The 18,264-nt window shown below is 54.5% G+C and overlaps 1 protein-coding gene across 2 annotated transcripts; it reads right to left on the bottom strand.

Annotated features, from left to right (window-relative positions):
- Positions 1-6,228: 6,228 nt before the first annotated feature.
- Positions 6,229-14,112, bottom strand: DLX1 (distal-less homeobox 1). Of its 2 annotated transcripts, XM_004004591.6 has the most exons (3): positions 13,627-14,112; positions 12,768-12,967; positions 6,229-11,635 (listed from the first exon to the last, which is right to left on the bottom strand). In XM_004004591.6, exons 1-3 carry the CDS (start codon positions 13,937-13,939, stop codon positions 11,381-11,383), a joined length of 768 nt encoding a protein of 255 aa, XP_004004640.2. In that variant the 5' UTR covers positions 13,940-14,112; the 3' UTR covers positions 6,229-11,380. The 2 variants fall into 2 exon arrangements, with proteins under 2 accessions (XP_004004640.2, XP_027819762.1); XM_027963961.3 differs by lacking the exon at positions 12,768-12,967 and having other exon boundaries at positions 11,559-11,635.
- Between the last annotated feature and the right edge of the window lie 4,152 nt (positions 14,113-18,264).

An 18,264-nucleotide genomic window follows, 5' to 3' on the forward strand; every position in this document is an offset into this window, starting at 1 on the left:
TGTGTGCACTTTTTCCTTGGTGTCACAACCTGGAAGCTCGACCTGCTGCCCAGGGGGGACCTGGGTCTGTCAAGAGTGACAGGCTGCGAGCTGCGGTGAGGTGCGGCGAGGCGAGGACAGGCGCACTCAGCGCAGAGCCGCCGCGAGGGTTCCCGCTCTGCCCGCATGCGAGTCCCGGCTCGAGGTTCGCCAGCGCTCGACGCGGTGAGTCACTCAGCGCCGGGTGGCTCCAGCCTCCACCCGCCCGGCCCCTGCGGCGCCGGCGCCAGCGCCACAGCCCCGCGTCCGGGCGGTCTCAGCCGCCCCCGCGCCCGCGGTGCTGGCCGGGCAGTACACTCAGGCCGCCGCCGCGGGGAACCTGCCGCAGCCGGGTCAGACCCCTACCTCAGACCCTCCCCTCCGTTTGCCCTGCAGCTCTTCTGGGGCTGACCGAGTGGAGCACTCAGTGAGTCACCCAGGCTCTCAGGAGACTGGGAATGCGGGGCCACCACGGGCACACAGGGCTGCACTAGCACACACGCAGCACTCGCAGTCACTTGTGACTCTCACAAGCACATCCATACTATCACATACGAATCACACTGACACAAATTCATGCGCGTTCCCACGGAGGCCGATGCAGATTGCTGCGGCATCGGCACCATCCGCAGATGCTCCACCTCACCATCTCGGTGGGGAAAGGTTCAAATGATTCAGCTCTGCTTTCTACCTTGGGTCCCACACAGTGTCCAGCTTTGGAAGTGACCCTAATTTCTGGCATTTCCTTCAAAGGCCTGGGGTAGGTGTGTAATGTAGACCTAAAAGTCTGCAGAACTAAAAGTTTGTTTTGTTTTTCCTTGAAAGCACTAAGGCCTACACTTGGAAACTTCTTGACTTCAATCACTGGGTGACTTTAGGCTACCCACTTAAACTTTCTGTGCTTTTTGCAGACCTATAAAATGGAATAGATAATAATAGCTATGTCAGAGTTGTGAGCATTTAACCAGGCAATAATGTAACCCAGTGTGTGGCACATGGTCAATGCTCAATAAAATTTTGCTTAGCAGTATAGTAGTATATGGGCTTCCCAGGTGGCACCAGTGGTAAAGAATCCACCTGCCATTGCAGGAGACTTAAGAGAGGTGAGTTCAATCCCTGGGTTGGGAAGATCCCCTGGAGGAGGGCATGGCAACCCACTCCAGTATTCTTGCCTGGAGAATCCCATGGAGAGAGGAGCCTGGCAGGCTACAGTCCTATAGGGTTGCACAGAGTCCGACACGGCTGAACCAACTTAGCACAGCACAGCATAGTGTTACCCCAATGCCTCCAAATAGTGAGGTTTTACTTTTGTCTGCAATTATGAGGTCCAGAGTTTTACCGAGTCCTTTCCAACTTCACCTTGTGTGGGAGAACAGCATTCTAGGGCTGCAAGAGCTCTGGCCCCTTCCTATATGAGAACCTGAACCTTAGCCATCCCCTCTGAAGCGGTCAGTGTCAACTGGCGAGGAGGCTGGGGGCAAGTCAGACAGCCCTCCTTGCCAGATTCAGGCCTCCTCTCTGCCAGGCCATCTTGCTGTGTGTCCTCAACTAATCCCTGCCAAAAAACAGACGTGGGACAAGGGTGACCTTCTAGGCATCCCTGAGAAGAATCTTGACTTTTCTGACCAGATTGATTTGAGGCCTGGATCAAATCTGATTTACAACAGAGCATGGTCCACGGAGCTGGGGCTCTGGGGAAGGCGGGCAGGCTGCTCAGTCAAGTGTCCGTTTGCATTCCTGCATTGTTTTTCCGGGCTGGGAAGGCCTGGGATGAAGCTCATTGACCCCACGATTCTGACTTCCCTAAGCAGTCGGCGCCTAGCAGACCCCCATTCCTGCTACCCTTCCTCCCCCCGCCTCCCACCGCCACATTCTGTGGTTTTCTTTGAGTGCCAGTAGCTGGTGCCAGCCTTCTTTCTGCGGTTGACTATGCCCTCCCCTCCTTTGCGCGCACTCCCCTCCCCCTCCTGAAACCAGCGAGGAGAGACGGGGCAGTAAATTGGCTGGTGTCGAGGATCTGCAGCAGACAAGATGATTAAGAGGCCTACGCCGGAGCGCCCGGGGCAGGGAATGTCAGCCCAAGTTGGAATCACGCAACAGGCCTTGGCATGAGCGAGCCTGGGAGCCGGGAGGGCGGGCGGCCCCAGCTCCGGGGTGGGCCGCGGCTCCGCAGACTCGCCGGAGTCACCGAACCTGGCACCTGGCGGCGGCGGGGTCGGGCCCGGCCACGGCGTGCCTTTCCCCGGGAAGCCCTTGAAGCAGAGAGCAGAAGGGTGCAAGGGCCAGAGGAAGGGGGGCGTTTCCGCAGACCAGGAGAAGGGCAAAGAGAAAGGAAGGCAAAGGATGCACGGGGGTCCCAGAAGTAAGGGGGCGGGGAGGGGGAGGGGTGAGCGGAGGGAGAAACAAAGCCGGGTTGGGGGAGGTGGAGGCCGGCTCCAGCCCCGCCGGGGGCGACGCGCTGGCGAGGCCTTCTCCCAGTCTCGCAGCCCGCCGGGAGACGCAGAGCCCTGTGATCAGCCCGCCGCCGCGCAGACAGGCTCCCCCCCGCGCCAGACTGCGCTCCCCAAAGCGCGAATGAAAAATGGAAATGGGAAGCGGCGATCCCGGCTCCCTATACTGGGAAACCAGCCCCGCTCGAAACACACATAAATCTTCATTGTAATCCCCTTCCATTTGCTCTCGTGAAATATCAGGCGAGAGACAGGATATGACAAGCGCTGGGAAGCAGGGGGAGGGAAGCCGAAGAGTGAGGAGTGCCCGACGCCTTCCGCTGCACACACACACCCGGCAGGGTCGCTTGGAACTCCGGCAGAGCACTGAGTTCCACCTCCCACTGCAGGCACTCCGGGAGCTCCTGAGCCCCCTGCTCCGCGCATCCCCCCGCCACCTCCGCCAACACCCTCCCCCAACCCGTGCCCTGCACGCGCCCCGCCGCGGGCCACCCTGCCCTGGGTGTTTCTCGGGTGTAGACACACACCCCACCCGCTGCCCCAAATTCCCGCCGCTCCCAGGCTGGTGTTGGGGGGTGGGAGGGGGAGAAGAGAAAGGGAACGGATCCCAGGCCTAATCAGCGCGGCTGCAATGTGGGATCGTTTAGGAGGCTTCCCCTCCGCCTTCTTTCAGGATTACTTGTGAAAATTATGAATATCCGTCCTGTGTAAGGATTTCCGAGACTTGTGGGGCGAGTTTGGGGGAAGTATCAGGTTTGGCGGGGGCGGAGAGAGTGCTGGAAGACCGGAGTTTTGTTTACCAACAGTTCTTTGGTAGAAGGGGAGCCGGCGGAAAAGAAGGGGTAAAGAAAGGAATTAGGAAGTGGTCCGATGGTTTCCCCAGTTAAAAGGTCCCGGGAAGGAGAATGATGTCCAGGAGCAGAAAGCCCCCTCACAGAGACGTCCTCACGGACGTCCTTATGTAAAACCCAGAAACAACTCAGCCCTCCTCAAAACACCCCCTTCCCTGTCCCCGTCCCACGCACTCCCTGAAAAGCTTCACACGCCGGGTCTTCTCCCGTTAGGGGACAGCGACCACCAGTGCCTCGAGCCTGTTTGGGGTCAGAGACCTCTTCAAGCATGAAACCACAGGTTCTTCTTCCTTAAATGGTGGTCCCTTTGCATTTGACTTTGGTGTCCCGGTAAGCCGGTGGGTGGGATGCGATCCTGCAGTCTTTTTTTTTTTTTTTTTTAATTAACGCTTCATTGCAGTCCCTGACCAGGGGTCGAACCCGGTCCCCTGCGTTCGGAGCCGGGAGTCTTAGCCACTGAACCAGCAAGGAAGCCCGATACTGCAGTCTTGATTACCCGGGCCCCTGGCGGGGTCTGACCAGGATCGCCCGAGCCTGTGGCTCTCACAGGGTCGAGATACCCAAAACCGCCCCAGGGAAGCCTCCTTCCCCTTCTGGGATCTGCCCCCGCCGCCCCCACACAAGCCTAACCCGCTGCCCAGCCTCCCATCCGCCCCCCGCAAACTCAACTGCGCGGGCGGATGCAGAGGCCCCACAACTCTCCAAGGCCCCCCTGCCGGGAGTTCCCCTGGAGGGGACGGGTTTGGCAGTGATTGCCACATTACAAGATACTACATTCCACCCCGGGGCCTGGGCCCGGGCGGGGCGGGGGAGAAACTGTGTTTCTCGAAAAGAAAGGAGCAGGCAGGCAGGTCTTGGAGCAGCAGCCACTCCGCCTGCACGTGAGAACGCAGGCAGAATCTCTCAATAGACCTTTCTTTCCCCGGCCGCCTGGACTCCTCTCCGTCCTCCGGGTCGGGCCAGACCGCCGACACTGCAGCATCCTAGCGGTGGGCGGGCTGCGCAGCGCTCCCAGGAGTCTCCCGAGGCCTTTTTATTTTGGGGGGGGGGGGAATCCTCAGGAGTCCTGGTGCCACTGTCTGCGTCCCGGGTCGGGTCCCGCCAGCGCTGAGAGCTGGAGGGCGGAAGCAGGGGGATTGAAGGCTGGGCGCGGAGCCCGAGAAGGTGGAGAAAGGCTCCCCGTGGCGGGCCAGGGCTGCGGGCCAAAGGGTTAGAACTCCCGGGAAGCAGAAAAGGCGAGGGAGAGGGCGGGAGTGAAGCCGGAGCGCGCCAGGGGGATCGCAGCGGGCCGACCGGGGCCCGCACGGAGCAAACATGGCGGGCTTTGCCTACTCGCGCTCCTACCCTCCTTTTGTCGTCCAGGAGGCTCAGATACCCTAGACATGAAATCGTCGCTCACGGAACAATGGCGATTTCTGGCCCCGAACCCGACGGAGTCCGGGCTGCTCCGAGCGGCGGCCGGGTTCCCGGGTGGCCTCTCTCCCGCCGGGAGCCGCCGCAACCCCCGCCCCCGCCCCGCCCCGTCTCCCGGCAGCACTGCCCTTGGCTTCTTAAAGTCGCAGGCCGCCTCAGTGCCCCAGAGCAGCGCCGCCCGAGCGGGAGTGGGGGTGGGGGTGGGGGTGGGGGGTCTATCTCTCCGCGGTGGAGATCAAAGGAACGCCGAGGAGGTCGCGGGGCGGGCCCCGAGGATCTTCAGATCCTTCCCTGGCCCTGCCCCAGAGCTTCCAAAACAGGCTCGTGCCCGCCGGCACCTAGCGGCACTCTGTCCTGGTGTGATGATCGCCTCACATCAGTTCCTCAGCCAGCTACCCCCGCACCCCACCTTCCGCCCCCTGGACTCGGCCTGCAGATTGCCAGGGCCCTACCTGGCTGCGCTCTGGAGGGGATTTGCAAGAATCTGGGAAAGGGGCCTAAGGAAAGAAGAGAGAACTGGAAAGAAAAAAAAAAAAGAATAGGTGTTGGGAGGAGGTGGGCATCCGGCTCAGGCACTTTCTTGCCCAGTTACCACATTTAGGGTCAGGGGCCCCGGCCTCACGGGTATCTCAGCTAGGGCCAGCAGGCACGCGGGAAAAGGGATTCTCTTCCCGACACGTTCAGGGGAGAAGAGTGAAATTTTGCCTTGGGTGGCCAATTTTCTCATTTGCCCCTATTAAAAGAAAAAGCCCAAGAAATTCAATTAAAGCCACCCTGGCCAAGGCGCTATTTGAGGCATGAATGTTTCCCCTAAAGCTGCAGCAATCATGTGGCATTAGACACTTCCGGAATCCTATAGCCAACCTGAAAAATCCCAGACCCCCTTTTTCCCTAATTTTTGCTCTGATCTGTAATTTTATCCACATTTGCACTAGTTTGAGCATTCTGGCTCTCCCATCTGAAAGCCTGCAATTACTATATAATTCTTCGCAATTTCAGATGTCCTAATATGGACTGTAATTTTTGCGCAAGACAATTTCCTGCTATTTCAAGCATCAACATTGTCAAAGTTGTATGTACATAATAAATGGGAATATCAATGCATAGTTTTTAGCATAACATCTTGACTCCTCGATAATTATATCCGTTCGGAGCCTACGCAGAATTAGCCTGAATTGCATGGTAACTGCTGCTGCTTTAAAATTTTTAAAAATTACTCATAATTTTCCCAAAGATTACCAAGATCTCGAGTGCACAATGTCATCAGCGTAATGAAGAGTAAACATTTATGCTAATAATCTGCAATTTTTTTCATCAGCTATAAAGACAGAGGCTATATAGCCGAAATTTTCAGTCCTATTCTGCAAGCGCAGCGCTGCAAAAAGCCTCCGGCGCTCGCAGGCTCCTGGTCCTGGGGACCTCTTTCCACTCTTTACCTCAGGATAGGAGGATGGGGCTGGGGGATTCTTTTTGGTTTTCTGGTTTTGTTTTGCACACTTTGGTCGGTTTTGTATTTCCTATTTTTCTTTTTTGTTGTTTTTTTTTTTCTTTTTTGCCTTTTCTTTCCTGTCTTTCTCCCAGCCAAAAGCCGCCTTCGACCCTTTTGATTTGATGTAGCAAAGATTGTGTCCAGATTGTCTGAAATTGACACTGAAGAAGGTAAGGGTGGAAACCGGTTTCATTTTTCAGAGGGTTGGAAGGCTGAGCTGCACCCGCCGCAGCGGCTCCCGCTCCGGGAGTAGGAGGGTGGGGGAGTGATTATGTATGCACCAGCTAATTCTTCCATCAAAACTTCTTGTCAGCTATGTCAGGATTATTTTTTTTCCTTTTTATAAAAACACTTGATGTTTCAGGAAGTGTTAATCCCTGAAGGTTGGGGAATGAGGGCGGGGGTAAGGAAAGGAGTGGGTGGGGGTGACAGTTTCTTGAGCCTGGGTAAAATACCCTTTAGAACCGTTTGCCAGCCAACACGGAATTGGGGTTTGTTGTGGAGCTGGGACGGAAGAAGGGTTTCTTCGAGCCATGGGAGGGAGAGACCCTTACTCTCTGCATTTGATAGAGATTTCTATGGCCATGAGGGATGAGGAGCAGAAAAGTTCGCTTTAGCCTCTGATTTAAGGATGTTTAACCCAGGCAGTGAGATGACAAAAGCTGGAGAATTTTGAAATCATTTTTTTTTTAAGATCCAGAATGCCAGTCATGGGTAGCAAGATGAAAATATATAACGAGGGGCCGGGGTTGCTTCTTTCCTCCCACTTTTTCTTGGAATCGCGTATCTCAGGTTTTACATCCAGCTCCCAGATCTACCTTTCCTTAGGTGACAGAAATGGATGATTTCTTCAAGGGGAGAGATCTGGTTATTTCTACACCAAGTGACTCTAAGAATAAACTCATACTTCTGTTCATGCAGGTGGGGGGATTCTAAAACTTTTTTGTGGCTCTTAAAACTATGGCAGGGTAGGGAACGATGGAGCGCCAGCTGACCCAGTCTGCTGCAGGGCTCAAAAAGAAACAAAGAAAGAAAAATAAAACACAATAAGCAAGGAAGGAAAGTTGTGAATTATAAACATATTTCCAATTTTGTATTATATTGCCTATATTTAGGAGAATGGTTCTTCCACAATTAGACCACAACTTGCGGGACCACAAAGTCCCAGGCTTATGAAACCCAAGACCAGTGAGGAGGGGGCTGGAGATTGTTGCTTCTGCCCCTCTACCCCTACCCTTACCCATTTTAGAGAGAGTGTGTGAGAGAAGATATTAAAGAGGTATCTGTTGTTTGGCAATTTTGCTAAGTCTGTCTTCATTACTTCGATGCTGTGCATTTGCTAATTTGGAGGCCCGGCCATTGACAAGCTTGTTCCATACACCTGCAAGCAATTTGCCGGCTCCGGTACCGGAGAATTGCAGAGATGGCAGCTCGCACCTATTTGATTTTTTTTTTTTTCCCTTTTCTCAATGCACAGCAAATTTGGCTTTCAGTGCGTTATCTCTTTTGTTAATGCAAAAAGATTCCCTGGGCGAAAAAATTGCTCATAATTACCAGAGAGATGGGGAAACTGCATTAGAATAAATAAACCTGAAATTACTGTAATTATGTTGTGTTTGATGGGCCCGGCTTGTAATCAAGAAGAGAATACAGTGAAATGATGCTGACCCTCTTGGGTTTGCAGCTGTACGCGCACTTTGGGGTCTTTTTTTGCAGAAAAGAGTCATTTTGATAATCATTAAGCTGTGTGTAACCTATTTCAGAAGTGTTTTAAAATGAGGTTCACATTTTTTTAACAAGGGGAAAAAAAATCCCAAAATTGCATTTTGCCATTACAGACTCATACATAAGGAAAGGTTGTGTTTTGTAAGTGACAATTGTTAAGACATAATATTCAAAATCAGTATTTAATCATTATAATGAGGTATTGTTTAAATATAACCACCTTTAGATTATTCATAGTTTAATTAATGTACTCATTATGAAAATCTTTGAATCAGATATTTGATGAACTGCTTGTCAGTAACAAGGCAGCATTAATTAGGCCTATATTGAGATTAACATTTTTTAAAAGTACAACCGCTTATAATTATAATAGAGCCTAACTAAAGACCGCCTTCGTTGAGCTAAAACTAATAATTTCTCTATTTGAACTGTTAGCAAGAGATTATTAAATTAGTATAAGCTAATATCTCAAAGTATTAAAATCTGCTTGACCAAACAGATTTTGTCTGTGGCTTCAGGCATTGGGCCCTGTCTGTTGTTGGATGCATGGGGGAAATCTGCCAAAACCTCCCCTCTAGCAAAGTCACATCTTGCAAGGGAAACCAAATCTAGGAAGGTCCCTGCCTCCCCACGGGATCCCACCCGGGGAAACCAGTTCTCTCTCCTTAGCTTCTGCCATTGACTGCCCAGGCAGCATCCAGGTCTCCGAGGTCCCATCACAGCCATTAGTGCTCCAGGTTCTGGGGGCCTGTAGAAGAGGAAAAGCTCCAATCTCAGGCCCTGAAGGAGCCTCGAGGTAACGGGCTCCATCCCCTACTACCTCCCTGCTCCCTCCACCACTAACCACCCCCCAACTTCCCCTCCCTCTCCTAAAGGGTGTCGGAAAACCCTGGCGCATCTGATCTTTCACCAGCACCAATTGAAAAATGGGTGCTTGTCACAACACAGATCACTGCCTTCCTCTCTCTGCTCCCCACCGAGTGCTGCAAAAGGCCCCCCAAGGGCAGAGGGCCAGCCCCCCCGCGAAGCAATGTCGAAAGGCGAGTTTGAGGGAAGCGGGAATCGTTCAAAGCAGCCCGTCGGGGCCCGCAGCTTCCCCGAGCTCTTTCAGGTTGCTGTGGAGTCTGGGGCTGAGGTTGGTCTGAGGCCCAGGAGGAGGGTGCTAGACTGATACTAGAGGCTCAGAGCCCACCTTCTTCAGGAGTGAACTGATCAAAATGGTCCACTGGAGGTGCCCTTTAACCGCCTGGCCTTGGGACTTTGGGGATGGTAGTGGGATAAGGGTTTGACTTGACAAGCTCTCAGGTTCCAACGAGTCACCGGAGCCCACCTGCCCCTCCCTCGGCACCTCAGCATCTCCTAGCCTAAGAGAAAAGCCCAGGGTCATTAGACAGCCAGGGGCCTCTCGTTATGGATGGGCCTGGGTGGGTAGGAGTGGCTCTGGAGGGGCCCAGTGGTGCCTTGGGACTGTCCCCCGGAGCTCGCTGATTGATTGGGGGGTAGCATGACAGACGTGTCCTTCCGGCCCCTTTCCGGCGTCTGGTCGAGATCCAGTGCCCTGCGGGCCTGAAAAAGCTGGGAGGTCAGATCCCAGCAGAGGCAAGGGGCAAAGTCGGGTGTCTCCACTTTCAGGCTTCCAGGCCTCACGGGGTGGCTGGGCACAGGGGACACACACGACTCACAGGGTGGCTACTTGTGAGCTCCGCTTCCATCTCACCTCAGACGGCCTTCACAGTCCCTTTGGTTCCTGAGCCCTGGCTCTGCGAGGCCGCACCTCTTCCTGATTCCCCTTCCCAGGGACCCTTGCCACTACCCTCTCACTCAGGCAGGGATCAGACCCTTGATGGGAAGGAGCTCAGCTTGAAGAATGGTCCTAGCAGGGGCTTCACAGGCCTCCACTCTTATCCTGCTATGTCTGGAGCCAGGAGGGGCTGCCTGTCTCCTCTCTCCCCAGAGGTGGGAGCCTGCTGGTGCAGCCCCAGCACCCCCTCACACAGCACACCAGACAGCCAACTCTTTCTTGAAACCATAATTTTACTGTCTCAAAGAAACTTTATAACTTATTTACAAAGTTCTTCCCCCCCCCATACAAAGCAATAAGTTAACATTCTCAATATAAAACTAAACTTTGACATAGAGAACACAAAACACGGTTGATTTCAATTGATCACATTTTCCAAATTTCACAAGTAAAATGTCAAGATTCTCATTTCACAAAGCATTGGGTTTTACAGCCACACACAACAGAACGGAAAAAAGCTAAGTTTGTGCAACATGTTTACAGAACAATAATAATAACAATAATAATATGTACAGCAAATAGATCCTGCACCAGAGACTGTGCATTCAAGGTGGTGCTCTGTGGCCGAGCCTCTGGGGATTGTTGTAAAGCTGCTTTCGTCTTATTTACCCCTGGCATTGGGGCATTTTTGCCTAATTTTTTCCTCTCCCTGCCCCTCAGTTCGCTAGCTCTCTCCCCACAAAGAAAGAATTAGGATCTTTCTTCTTAACCAGGCAAAGTGATCAAGCGTTTTCCGGAGATAAGGAAACTTTGTTGGCTTCATTTCTCTATTTTCTTCTTTTTTTAAAATAATACGGGACATGTAAAAAATGCAAACCATTCGGCTCCAACCTCTCCATACCAGCGAAGTACAAAAGTTACTGTATAAGTTAAAAATCACCAGGTCCTCCTTATTCGTTTTTCCGAGTGCGTTTAAAGGAATGAGTACATTTGGACCCTGCTCTCCTCGCGCCCCGCAAAATCGCGAATGGGCCGAACCTTCCTTCAGCCTCAGGAGAAGTCCATTTCTCAATAAATAAAAACCCCCTCCCTCGTTTCCCCCAATCCCCGAACGAGCCACGTCGATGGTTAGGCAGGTCCAGGAAAAGGTCCGAAAAGACAAAACGATCCAGTATCCGGAACTGGGTGGCCCGGTGGACCAAGCCTCCTCCGACCTGATGACTTTTTTCAGAGGCCGAAGAACTAGACAGCGGACGGACGGGAACCTCGACTTCGTCAGCGCACAGATACAGAGCGAAAGGAGACAAGAGACGGACAGGACAGAAAAGAGCTTTTGCTTTTTCTACATGGTTTTGTTTTCCTGATAGTCCCATACAGCTGAGGGTCGGCGGTCGGGTCCGGCGGGCTCTGGCTGCCTGGCCCGCTGGCTCAGACCGCTGTACCTGCGCTTCCAGGCCGCTTTCTGCGGTCACTGCGCGGCCGAGGTCGGGCGTGGGCACCGGGGAAGTCGCCGGGCCAGAGCGCGCGAGACTCGGAGGAGGCGGCGGGCGTCCTGCCTTCATTGTTCCTTCTTCCCCACTGGGCCCTTCTTCTCCAGACCCAGGGCACGCGGACGGGGTGGATGGACCGGGAGGCGGGAGGGGCCCGGGCCGTGGGAGACGGGAAGGAGGCGGGCGGGTGCGGGCGCGCAACCTCACATGAGTTGGGGTTGCTGCAGAGCTTCTTGGTGCGCCGAGGGGTACCACGACGTGTAACTGGGGATGTAGGAGCCCGCGTTGCCGCCCGAGCCCTTGCCCGAAGAGGAGTTGGGGTTCCAGCCGGGCGGCACCGGCGGGGAACCGGCAGACAGCGCCCGGCCGTTGGCCAGCGCACTACCCTCCAGAGCCGCCCCGCCCTGCTTCATCAGCTTCTTGAACTTGGAGCGCTTGTTCTGGAACCAGATCTTGACCTGCAAGAGCGGACAACAAGATGACTCGGTCTAGGTCCACTGCGCCTACCTTGGTCCTGGGGAGATAAGGGAGCCCTGGGACAGCGTGAGAGGATACGCGGATACCACCCCCCACACTCACACACCGGCCCCCTGCTCTGCGGAACCCGGCGGCTCCCTGCTTGGAGAAGCATACACGTCGTCCTTCCCGCCTAAGAACCAAAGGCTGGGAGGCCTCATCGCCCGCCCCGGAGGCCGGCTGGAGCCGCTCTCTGAGAGCCAGGGGGCGTGGCGGTGAGCAGCGCCGGGATCCAGGCCTTCGGCCCGAGGCCGGCAATCGTCTGGGTAAGACACAGAGCCCACGAAACACCGAGCCTTCAATTCCAGTGTGAACATCAATAAAAGAGTGGAGAAAAGAAGTGGAGGAAATTTATTTGCAATGTTACCCGCCTTCTCTTTGCTCCATCATCTCTGCCCTTGAGTGAGCTGAGGAGACCACCGGGTTTTGTTAAACTTTTCGTTTGGACTCAAATCAACCTTTCCTTAGTTAGCATCTCCCAGTTCTGCTCCTAATCCCGGCCTCGACGTTGGAAACCCGCGGCAGTCGTGATCAGAACGTCCAAGGGGTCCCCAGAATCTTAGAGAAAACAGGGAAGGAAGGGTCCGTTTCTCCTCCAGGCTCTGGGACTTGGGAGGTGAGAGGACGGAGGAAAGGATATCCCCCCACCCCCAACCAAACTCAGTGAGAAGGAGGAGGGAGATAGAGGCTTGGGCCCAGGCCCCGAGTGATTAGTCATACACTTTAAAGGCAAAGAAGGGATTAACCCCCGAGTCTATTGTTCCAGTTGTTCGGGCACGTGTGACCTCAGAGTCCCCAAACAAAACGCCTAGGGAAATCCTTCTTGCGCCCCTAATCGTATTGTCCAGGGACGGAGGGCCGCGCGGCTGGCAGCCCGGAGTACAGAGTGCAGCGACAGAGCCAGGGCAGAGGAAACTACGGAGGAAGGAGAGATGTTGTGAGAGCGAGGGATAGGACACACAAACACACACGCATACCGACCCCCGAGGCCCAGAGAGCAAGAAATGAAGCTCCTGGGGGCAACTGGGCCGCGGGAAGCCTGCACGGCGCCACGGTGGGGCAGCGGCGAGGTACCTGCGTCTGCGTGAGTCCCAAAGAGGCCGCGAGCTCCGCCCTCTCGGGCAGAGCTAGGTACTGAGTTTGCTGGAACCTCCGGTTCAAAGCCTGCAACTGCAAACTGGAATAAATCGTCCTGGGTTTGCGAATCTTTTTCCCCTTGCCATTGAAGCGCACTTCACCGCCTTCCACCACCGTGCTCTTCTCCGAGTCAGCCCCTGGAGGGACAGCAGAAGTGGGGGCCGTTGTTAAGGCGAAGGACTGCCTTGAGTGTAGGGAGCCGAGAGCAAGTAACCACTGAGGGGTGGCAGAGGAAGGAGCAGGAGCGAGGGAGATCACTCAAGAAACTCCGAAAGCCGGGAAGGGTCCGGCCAAGTCCAAAGGGCCCGACCCTGGGAGCTGCAGGCGGACTGGGGCAGTTTGCAGGCGCGCGCTCCTGCCTTTGCAGGGAAAGTTTGCTATTTTTGCAGGCGGTAGTTGAGGTTTAATTACCCTTAATTGCATACATTGTTTATAGCGCTACGCAATAAATAATTACCGAGACTAATACGTGCACATGTGGGTTTCTGTTTTCCAGCAGGGCATTGTGTGCTTGGCGCACGGAGCCGCCCAGAGGCCCAGCCAATGCCAGGGGACGCTCTTGGATTTATCCTTTGCTGGATAGTTGCAAATTGGGTGGATATATATATATTTTTTAATTTCTTTCCTATGACAGGGATGCAGAGATTGATACCCGAAACCTTTCACTGCTCCGGCGCCCTCCCCACCCCCATCCCACCTCTCTCTCCTCCTCTCGTCTCCCTCCTTTCTCTGTCTCTCTCCCCCTCCCTCTCTCCCTCCCTCCGTACCTCTTCCTTTCCCTGGCAGGCGCACGTACCTGGGTCCTCCAGGCGGCTCTGGGTGAGGCTGGCGCTGCCCGGGTAGGACTGCACCGAACTGATGTAGGGGCTGGACGCATGGCTGCTGACCGAGTTGACGTAGGGGTAGCCCAGCGGTCGGGAGAAGGACGAGGCCGAGCTGTAAGCGCCGTCGGGCTGCGAATGGCCCGCCGAGTGTAAACAGTGCATGGAGTAGTGCCCGTGGGACATGGGAGAAGGAGACATTTGCTGGTTGGGCGGCCCAAACTCCATGAACACAGCCTTGCCCGACACGGGGCTGTTGAGACTTTCTGGCATGGTGGTCATGGTCATCTCTTCTCGCGGGGTCTGGGTGTGGGTCTCTCTCTCTCCTCTGCTTCCCTTTTAGGGGTCTCTGTGTTTCTCAGGACAAGAAGGAACCCAATTTAAGCGGAACAGGGGTTTTCACTTTCCATTCATAAGAAAATGGAGTTTGTCTCTTTGAAAAGTCTAAGCATGATGCTGCCGAGCTCCCCAAACTCGCTTCAAAGCTTTGACTCAGCCAAGGTCATAAATATTCATGAGCTGGCGGAGCTGATTGGTCCGCTGTCTTGCATAATCACCGGGGATTGGTTCGAGGCGCTCCGGCTCCGCTGGACTAGAGCGGGCGAGGCTGCCGGGCCTCCGGAGAGACGCATCCACGCTTCTAGGCCGGGGCTCCTCTGCAACAGAGCGCGCAGCGTGAGGCGCACAATGGGCTGCGGCGCCCGCGCCGGGCCCTCCGCGGCCCGCGGCTCTTCAGCCTCCCGTCTCTCCGGCGCGCTTTGCTTCCCAGAAACTAACTAGCGGGTTGGCACCGCCGCCCACCACCTCCTACAGTTCCCACCCTCCGCCCGCCCCCAACACCGGGGCCCAGGGCACCTCTTCTTCTAACCATCGCTACTCGTCCGGTGCAGAACTAGGGCGGCTCTGGAGCCCGGCCACGGCCTCCCGTACGCTGAGTCGCGCAATCCGGGCGCTGGAGGAGGGCAACCAAGCGCTATCCTCCAGAGAGTCTTGTGCCTAACGCAGCGCTCTCCTGGCCGCGCCTCCCTGGCCTGGGTCCCCTCTGCCACATCCCTGGGGGCGGGTTTGGGGCTCTCTGGGCGAACTCACTCACTCGGCCGCCGCGCCGCCGCCGCTCTCTGGGGCCCGCTCGCATTGCTCCAGGCCAAGCTGGCCACTCCAGCTCGAGGCTGCACCGGTCTGATTAAAACAGTGCGAGCAGAGAGCCAGGAACCCGCGCTTCTCCTCCCAGGAAAGGCTGCCGCACCGCCCCCCTTCCCCCAACACCCACCTCCTCTTTCCCTCCCAACCTTCCTCCGCCTCCCCCTCCCCTCTCCATTCCCTCGGCGCGGAGCGCCCCGGCTCATTCGCCCCAAGGGCGCGGCACAGAGTGAAGCCTAGGAGCTGGCGGGCTCCGTTCGGCTTGAGCCGCGGGTGCTAGGTGGTCATTTTCCGGCCTCCTGGGGTCTGGCGACAGTACCCGTGGTGCAGGAGTCCTGAGGGACACCAAAACCCGCGGCAAAACCAAGCCAGTCGCAGGCTCGCGTGTCTCTCTGTGGACACGTCTCTCATGTTCGCCCAGGATTCTCATCTCCAGGGTCAAAGCGGGCGCCACCGAGCCCAGGGCAGGGCTAGTGGGGGCAAAAGCTGCCAAGGCGCCTTCTATCTTCTGGAGCGCTAGGTACAGAAAAGCGCACAAAAGCTCCCTCCCACCCCCCTCGCAGCCACCACCCCCCGTGAGGCGTGGTGCGCACCACGCTGGCTGCGAAGGGGCTGTTGGTTTCCTATCCCGCCAACCCTACGGTGAATCCCAAATTACTTTGTTAGGTAATTAGAAAGTGTTGATAATTATTTCTTTCATAATTTAGCGGTGTGACGGGAACAGGGAAATGATCTTGTGAAAGTTCACACGTGCAGATGTATTAGTTACTGATTCATTTGATTAAATGGTAGTCTCAAGTGCTCGGATCCGCAGCTGAAGGCGCCCCATTAGCATAACACTGATGTTTAATTTTCATACGCATAATTAGCCATATATTTAACACTAATAGCAACATGCAGCCTTTCAGCGTTAAACAGCCAGGGATTTGATCTGGCCTGAGCTGAACCTTCGCCGATGCACCTTCCCCTGTCTAGAGTGCGCAATGATCACAGGACAAACCTCTGTAATCAAGCACATTTTGGCAGAGGGAACACCAATAAAAATGAACATTCAAAACAAATTACATCGGTGCTGTCGTTACAGATATTAGCGGAAGGGGCTTCTCTTTTTTAACTTCTGTAGCAGCAGCTGCTGCCCGCGGAATTCCTCCCCTTTGGTTTAAGGGTGCGATGTTGGGGGTAGAGATATTTCAGGCAGCGTGGTTGGAGCAAAAAGAAAAACAAAACCCAAGCAAAACAACACAACCAATCCTCCAAACCAATAACGGTTTGCCAGCGTTTAAAAAGATTTTTCTTTCTTTTTTTCTTTTTCTTTCTTACTTTCTCCACCCTCCCCCCCCCCCTTTTTTTTTCTCCCTTAATCATCGAAGCACACGGCGAGGCTTTGAAGCAACAACCAGCTAATGACTCCGCCACCAGACAACTCCCGGAGCCGTTACACTCCTCTTGATTTCCGTGTTGCACTTGTGATTTTAATTGCTCTTTCCTAGTGCCTGTTTTGGGGTGTGGAGTGAGGTACGCCCTGCACAGCAGCGGATCCCGCCCTGGCCCCTTGTCTCCTGCGCGCCTCGCGGGCCCTGCCCACGTAAGTGATCTCCGCGGCTGGCGCGAGGTCGGGATTGGGACGGAGGGAAGCAGGGTTTGCGATTCCAGGTACTCTGGGCAACGGGCGAGGAAACCCGACGGCTGGTCTGACTCGGGCCAGCTTCTTCCAGAGAACTGAAGGGTGGGGGAAGGGGAGAGAGGCGGCCGCAGGTTGCGACGGTCTCTAGGGCTGTCTGGTTCACATCTGGAGGAGAGATCCAAGTGTCGCAGCGCACGGGACCGGGTTGGATCCGGGGAACATAGGACCCGCACGGGAAACGGCTTCAGAGCCTGGCTTATTTTAAAAAATCGATTATATCTGGGCGAAGGAGTGTCTACACTCCGGAATTATTTCTTAGCCCCAGAGAAGCAGGTTCGGGGAAGGGTGGCTGAACTCGGGCCCTCGGGCTCCGAGACGCCCGGCCTTGACTAGCTTCTCAGTGTGTGATCTTAGCCTAAGAGCCCAGGGTGCCTCCCTTCCAACCCCCACCTCTTAAGGCGAAACCTGTTCTGAAACGCCGGTTTGCTTAGATCTTCGCCTGCCCCTTTTCAGAGAGATAACAAAACTCTCCCATTTATCCTGAGCGCCCCAGATCCCGAGTAGAACCTATTGGAGATTCCACGGACCGGGCGCCTGGTGGTGTTAGCAGTAGTCACGCATGGCTGGAAACCCTGCAACCAGGGGTGACGTTTGGGGCCAGTTCAGTTGTCCGAGTTGAGGTTGGGGGCTTGGACAAGATATTCTAAAATCTGTTTCTTAACTTCAACTTCAAAGCGTGTTTAATGGAATTCGATCTAATTCAAGTTTGTTTCCTACAGAGCTGCTGACTATTGGCTGGTGCTAGTATATATGCATATATAATATTTAAACTTTACTCTTTCATAAGTAGGATTATAAATCTGTCTCACAAATACCTCCACCTCGGAAAAATTACTGCATAAGCAGCGAGTTATCCCAGTGGCTGGTAAAATTCTGTATTCCTAATGAAATTATTCTTGGAGAATCTTGGGGTAAACGGACCTGTGGATAAGATATTGGCTACTCATTGCAATCTGCCTAATCTAGGAAAGAAGTGAAATCAATCTCTGGCAAAACTCCTAAGGTGATCTGGGCCTTGTTCCTCTCTAGAAAATTCCTGTTGTTCTGGGGACAGCAGCCTCAGTCTCTAGGCCTTTACTTGGCCAAATCTTCAGCACCCCTAAAGTTTTTCCGTGGATCTTGTAAATCTGCAACCCCTCCCTCATCTTTTCCAGCTCTCAGATCTGCTAGAATTGGAATTACCTCTGTCCAAGTTCTGCTTGAATGAGAGGAAAAAAAGCCCAAGAGAATCCCGAATTCAGGGAAAGGCTCAAACTAGTCACTTTTCCAAGTTCGCTCTTTGGCCTCAGTTTCCTATGACTTTCCCCACACTCTGAGGGTCACAAAGATGGACTGGCTCTCCAGACCTATCACAGAGGCCACCTGTCATGGCAGCAGCAGGTGGCCACATTCCCTTGGTGCTCTGGAGCTAAGCCCAATCTCTATTTAGTGGATGGCAGCTTTGTATAACCCGTTTCAGTAGAAACAAGAGTTGGCACAACCACTGACTGGTGGAACACCCCAAAATCATGGCCAGGGGGTCACTACTTTGTACGTGGCTTGCTAGGAATCCAACCCTCCCCACCTCTGAGCCCAGGTGTGAAGAGGTCCCCAGGAGCTCAGGTAAGGGAAGACAGAGTACCAGGGTGGGGATGAGCCTAGGGAGACTCACAGTGTGGACCCTTGGATTTCCCGCTTCTAAAGCAGGAGGAGTTGCTGGCAGGCTGAATTAAACTCGTCAGCTCCAATCCTGACTAATTAGGCCCTTGCCCTAAAAAATACCCCTGTCTCTTCTGTCAGGGATGTGCTG

This window comes from Ovis aries, chromosome 2 (genome assembly GCF_016772045.2).
Source record: "Ovis aries strain OAR_USU_Benz2616 breed Rambouillet chromosome 2, ARS-UI_Ramb_v3.0, whole genome shotgun sequence".
In the NCBI taxonomy this organism is placed as follows: Eukaryota; Metazoa; Chordata; class Mammalia; order Artiodactyla; family Bovidae; genus Ovis; species Ovis aries.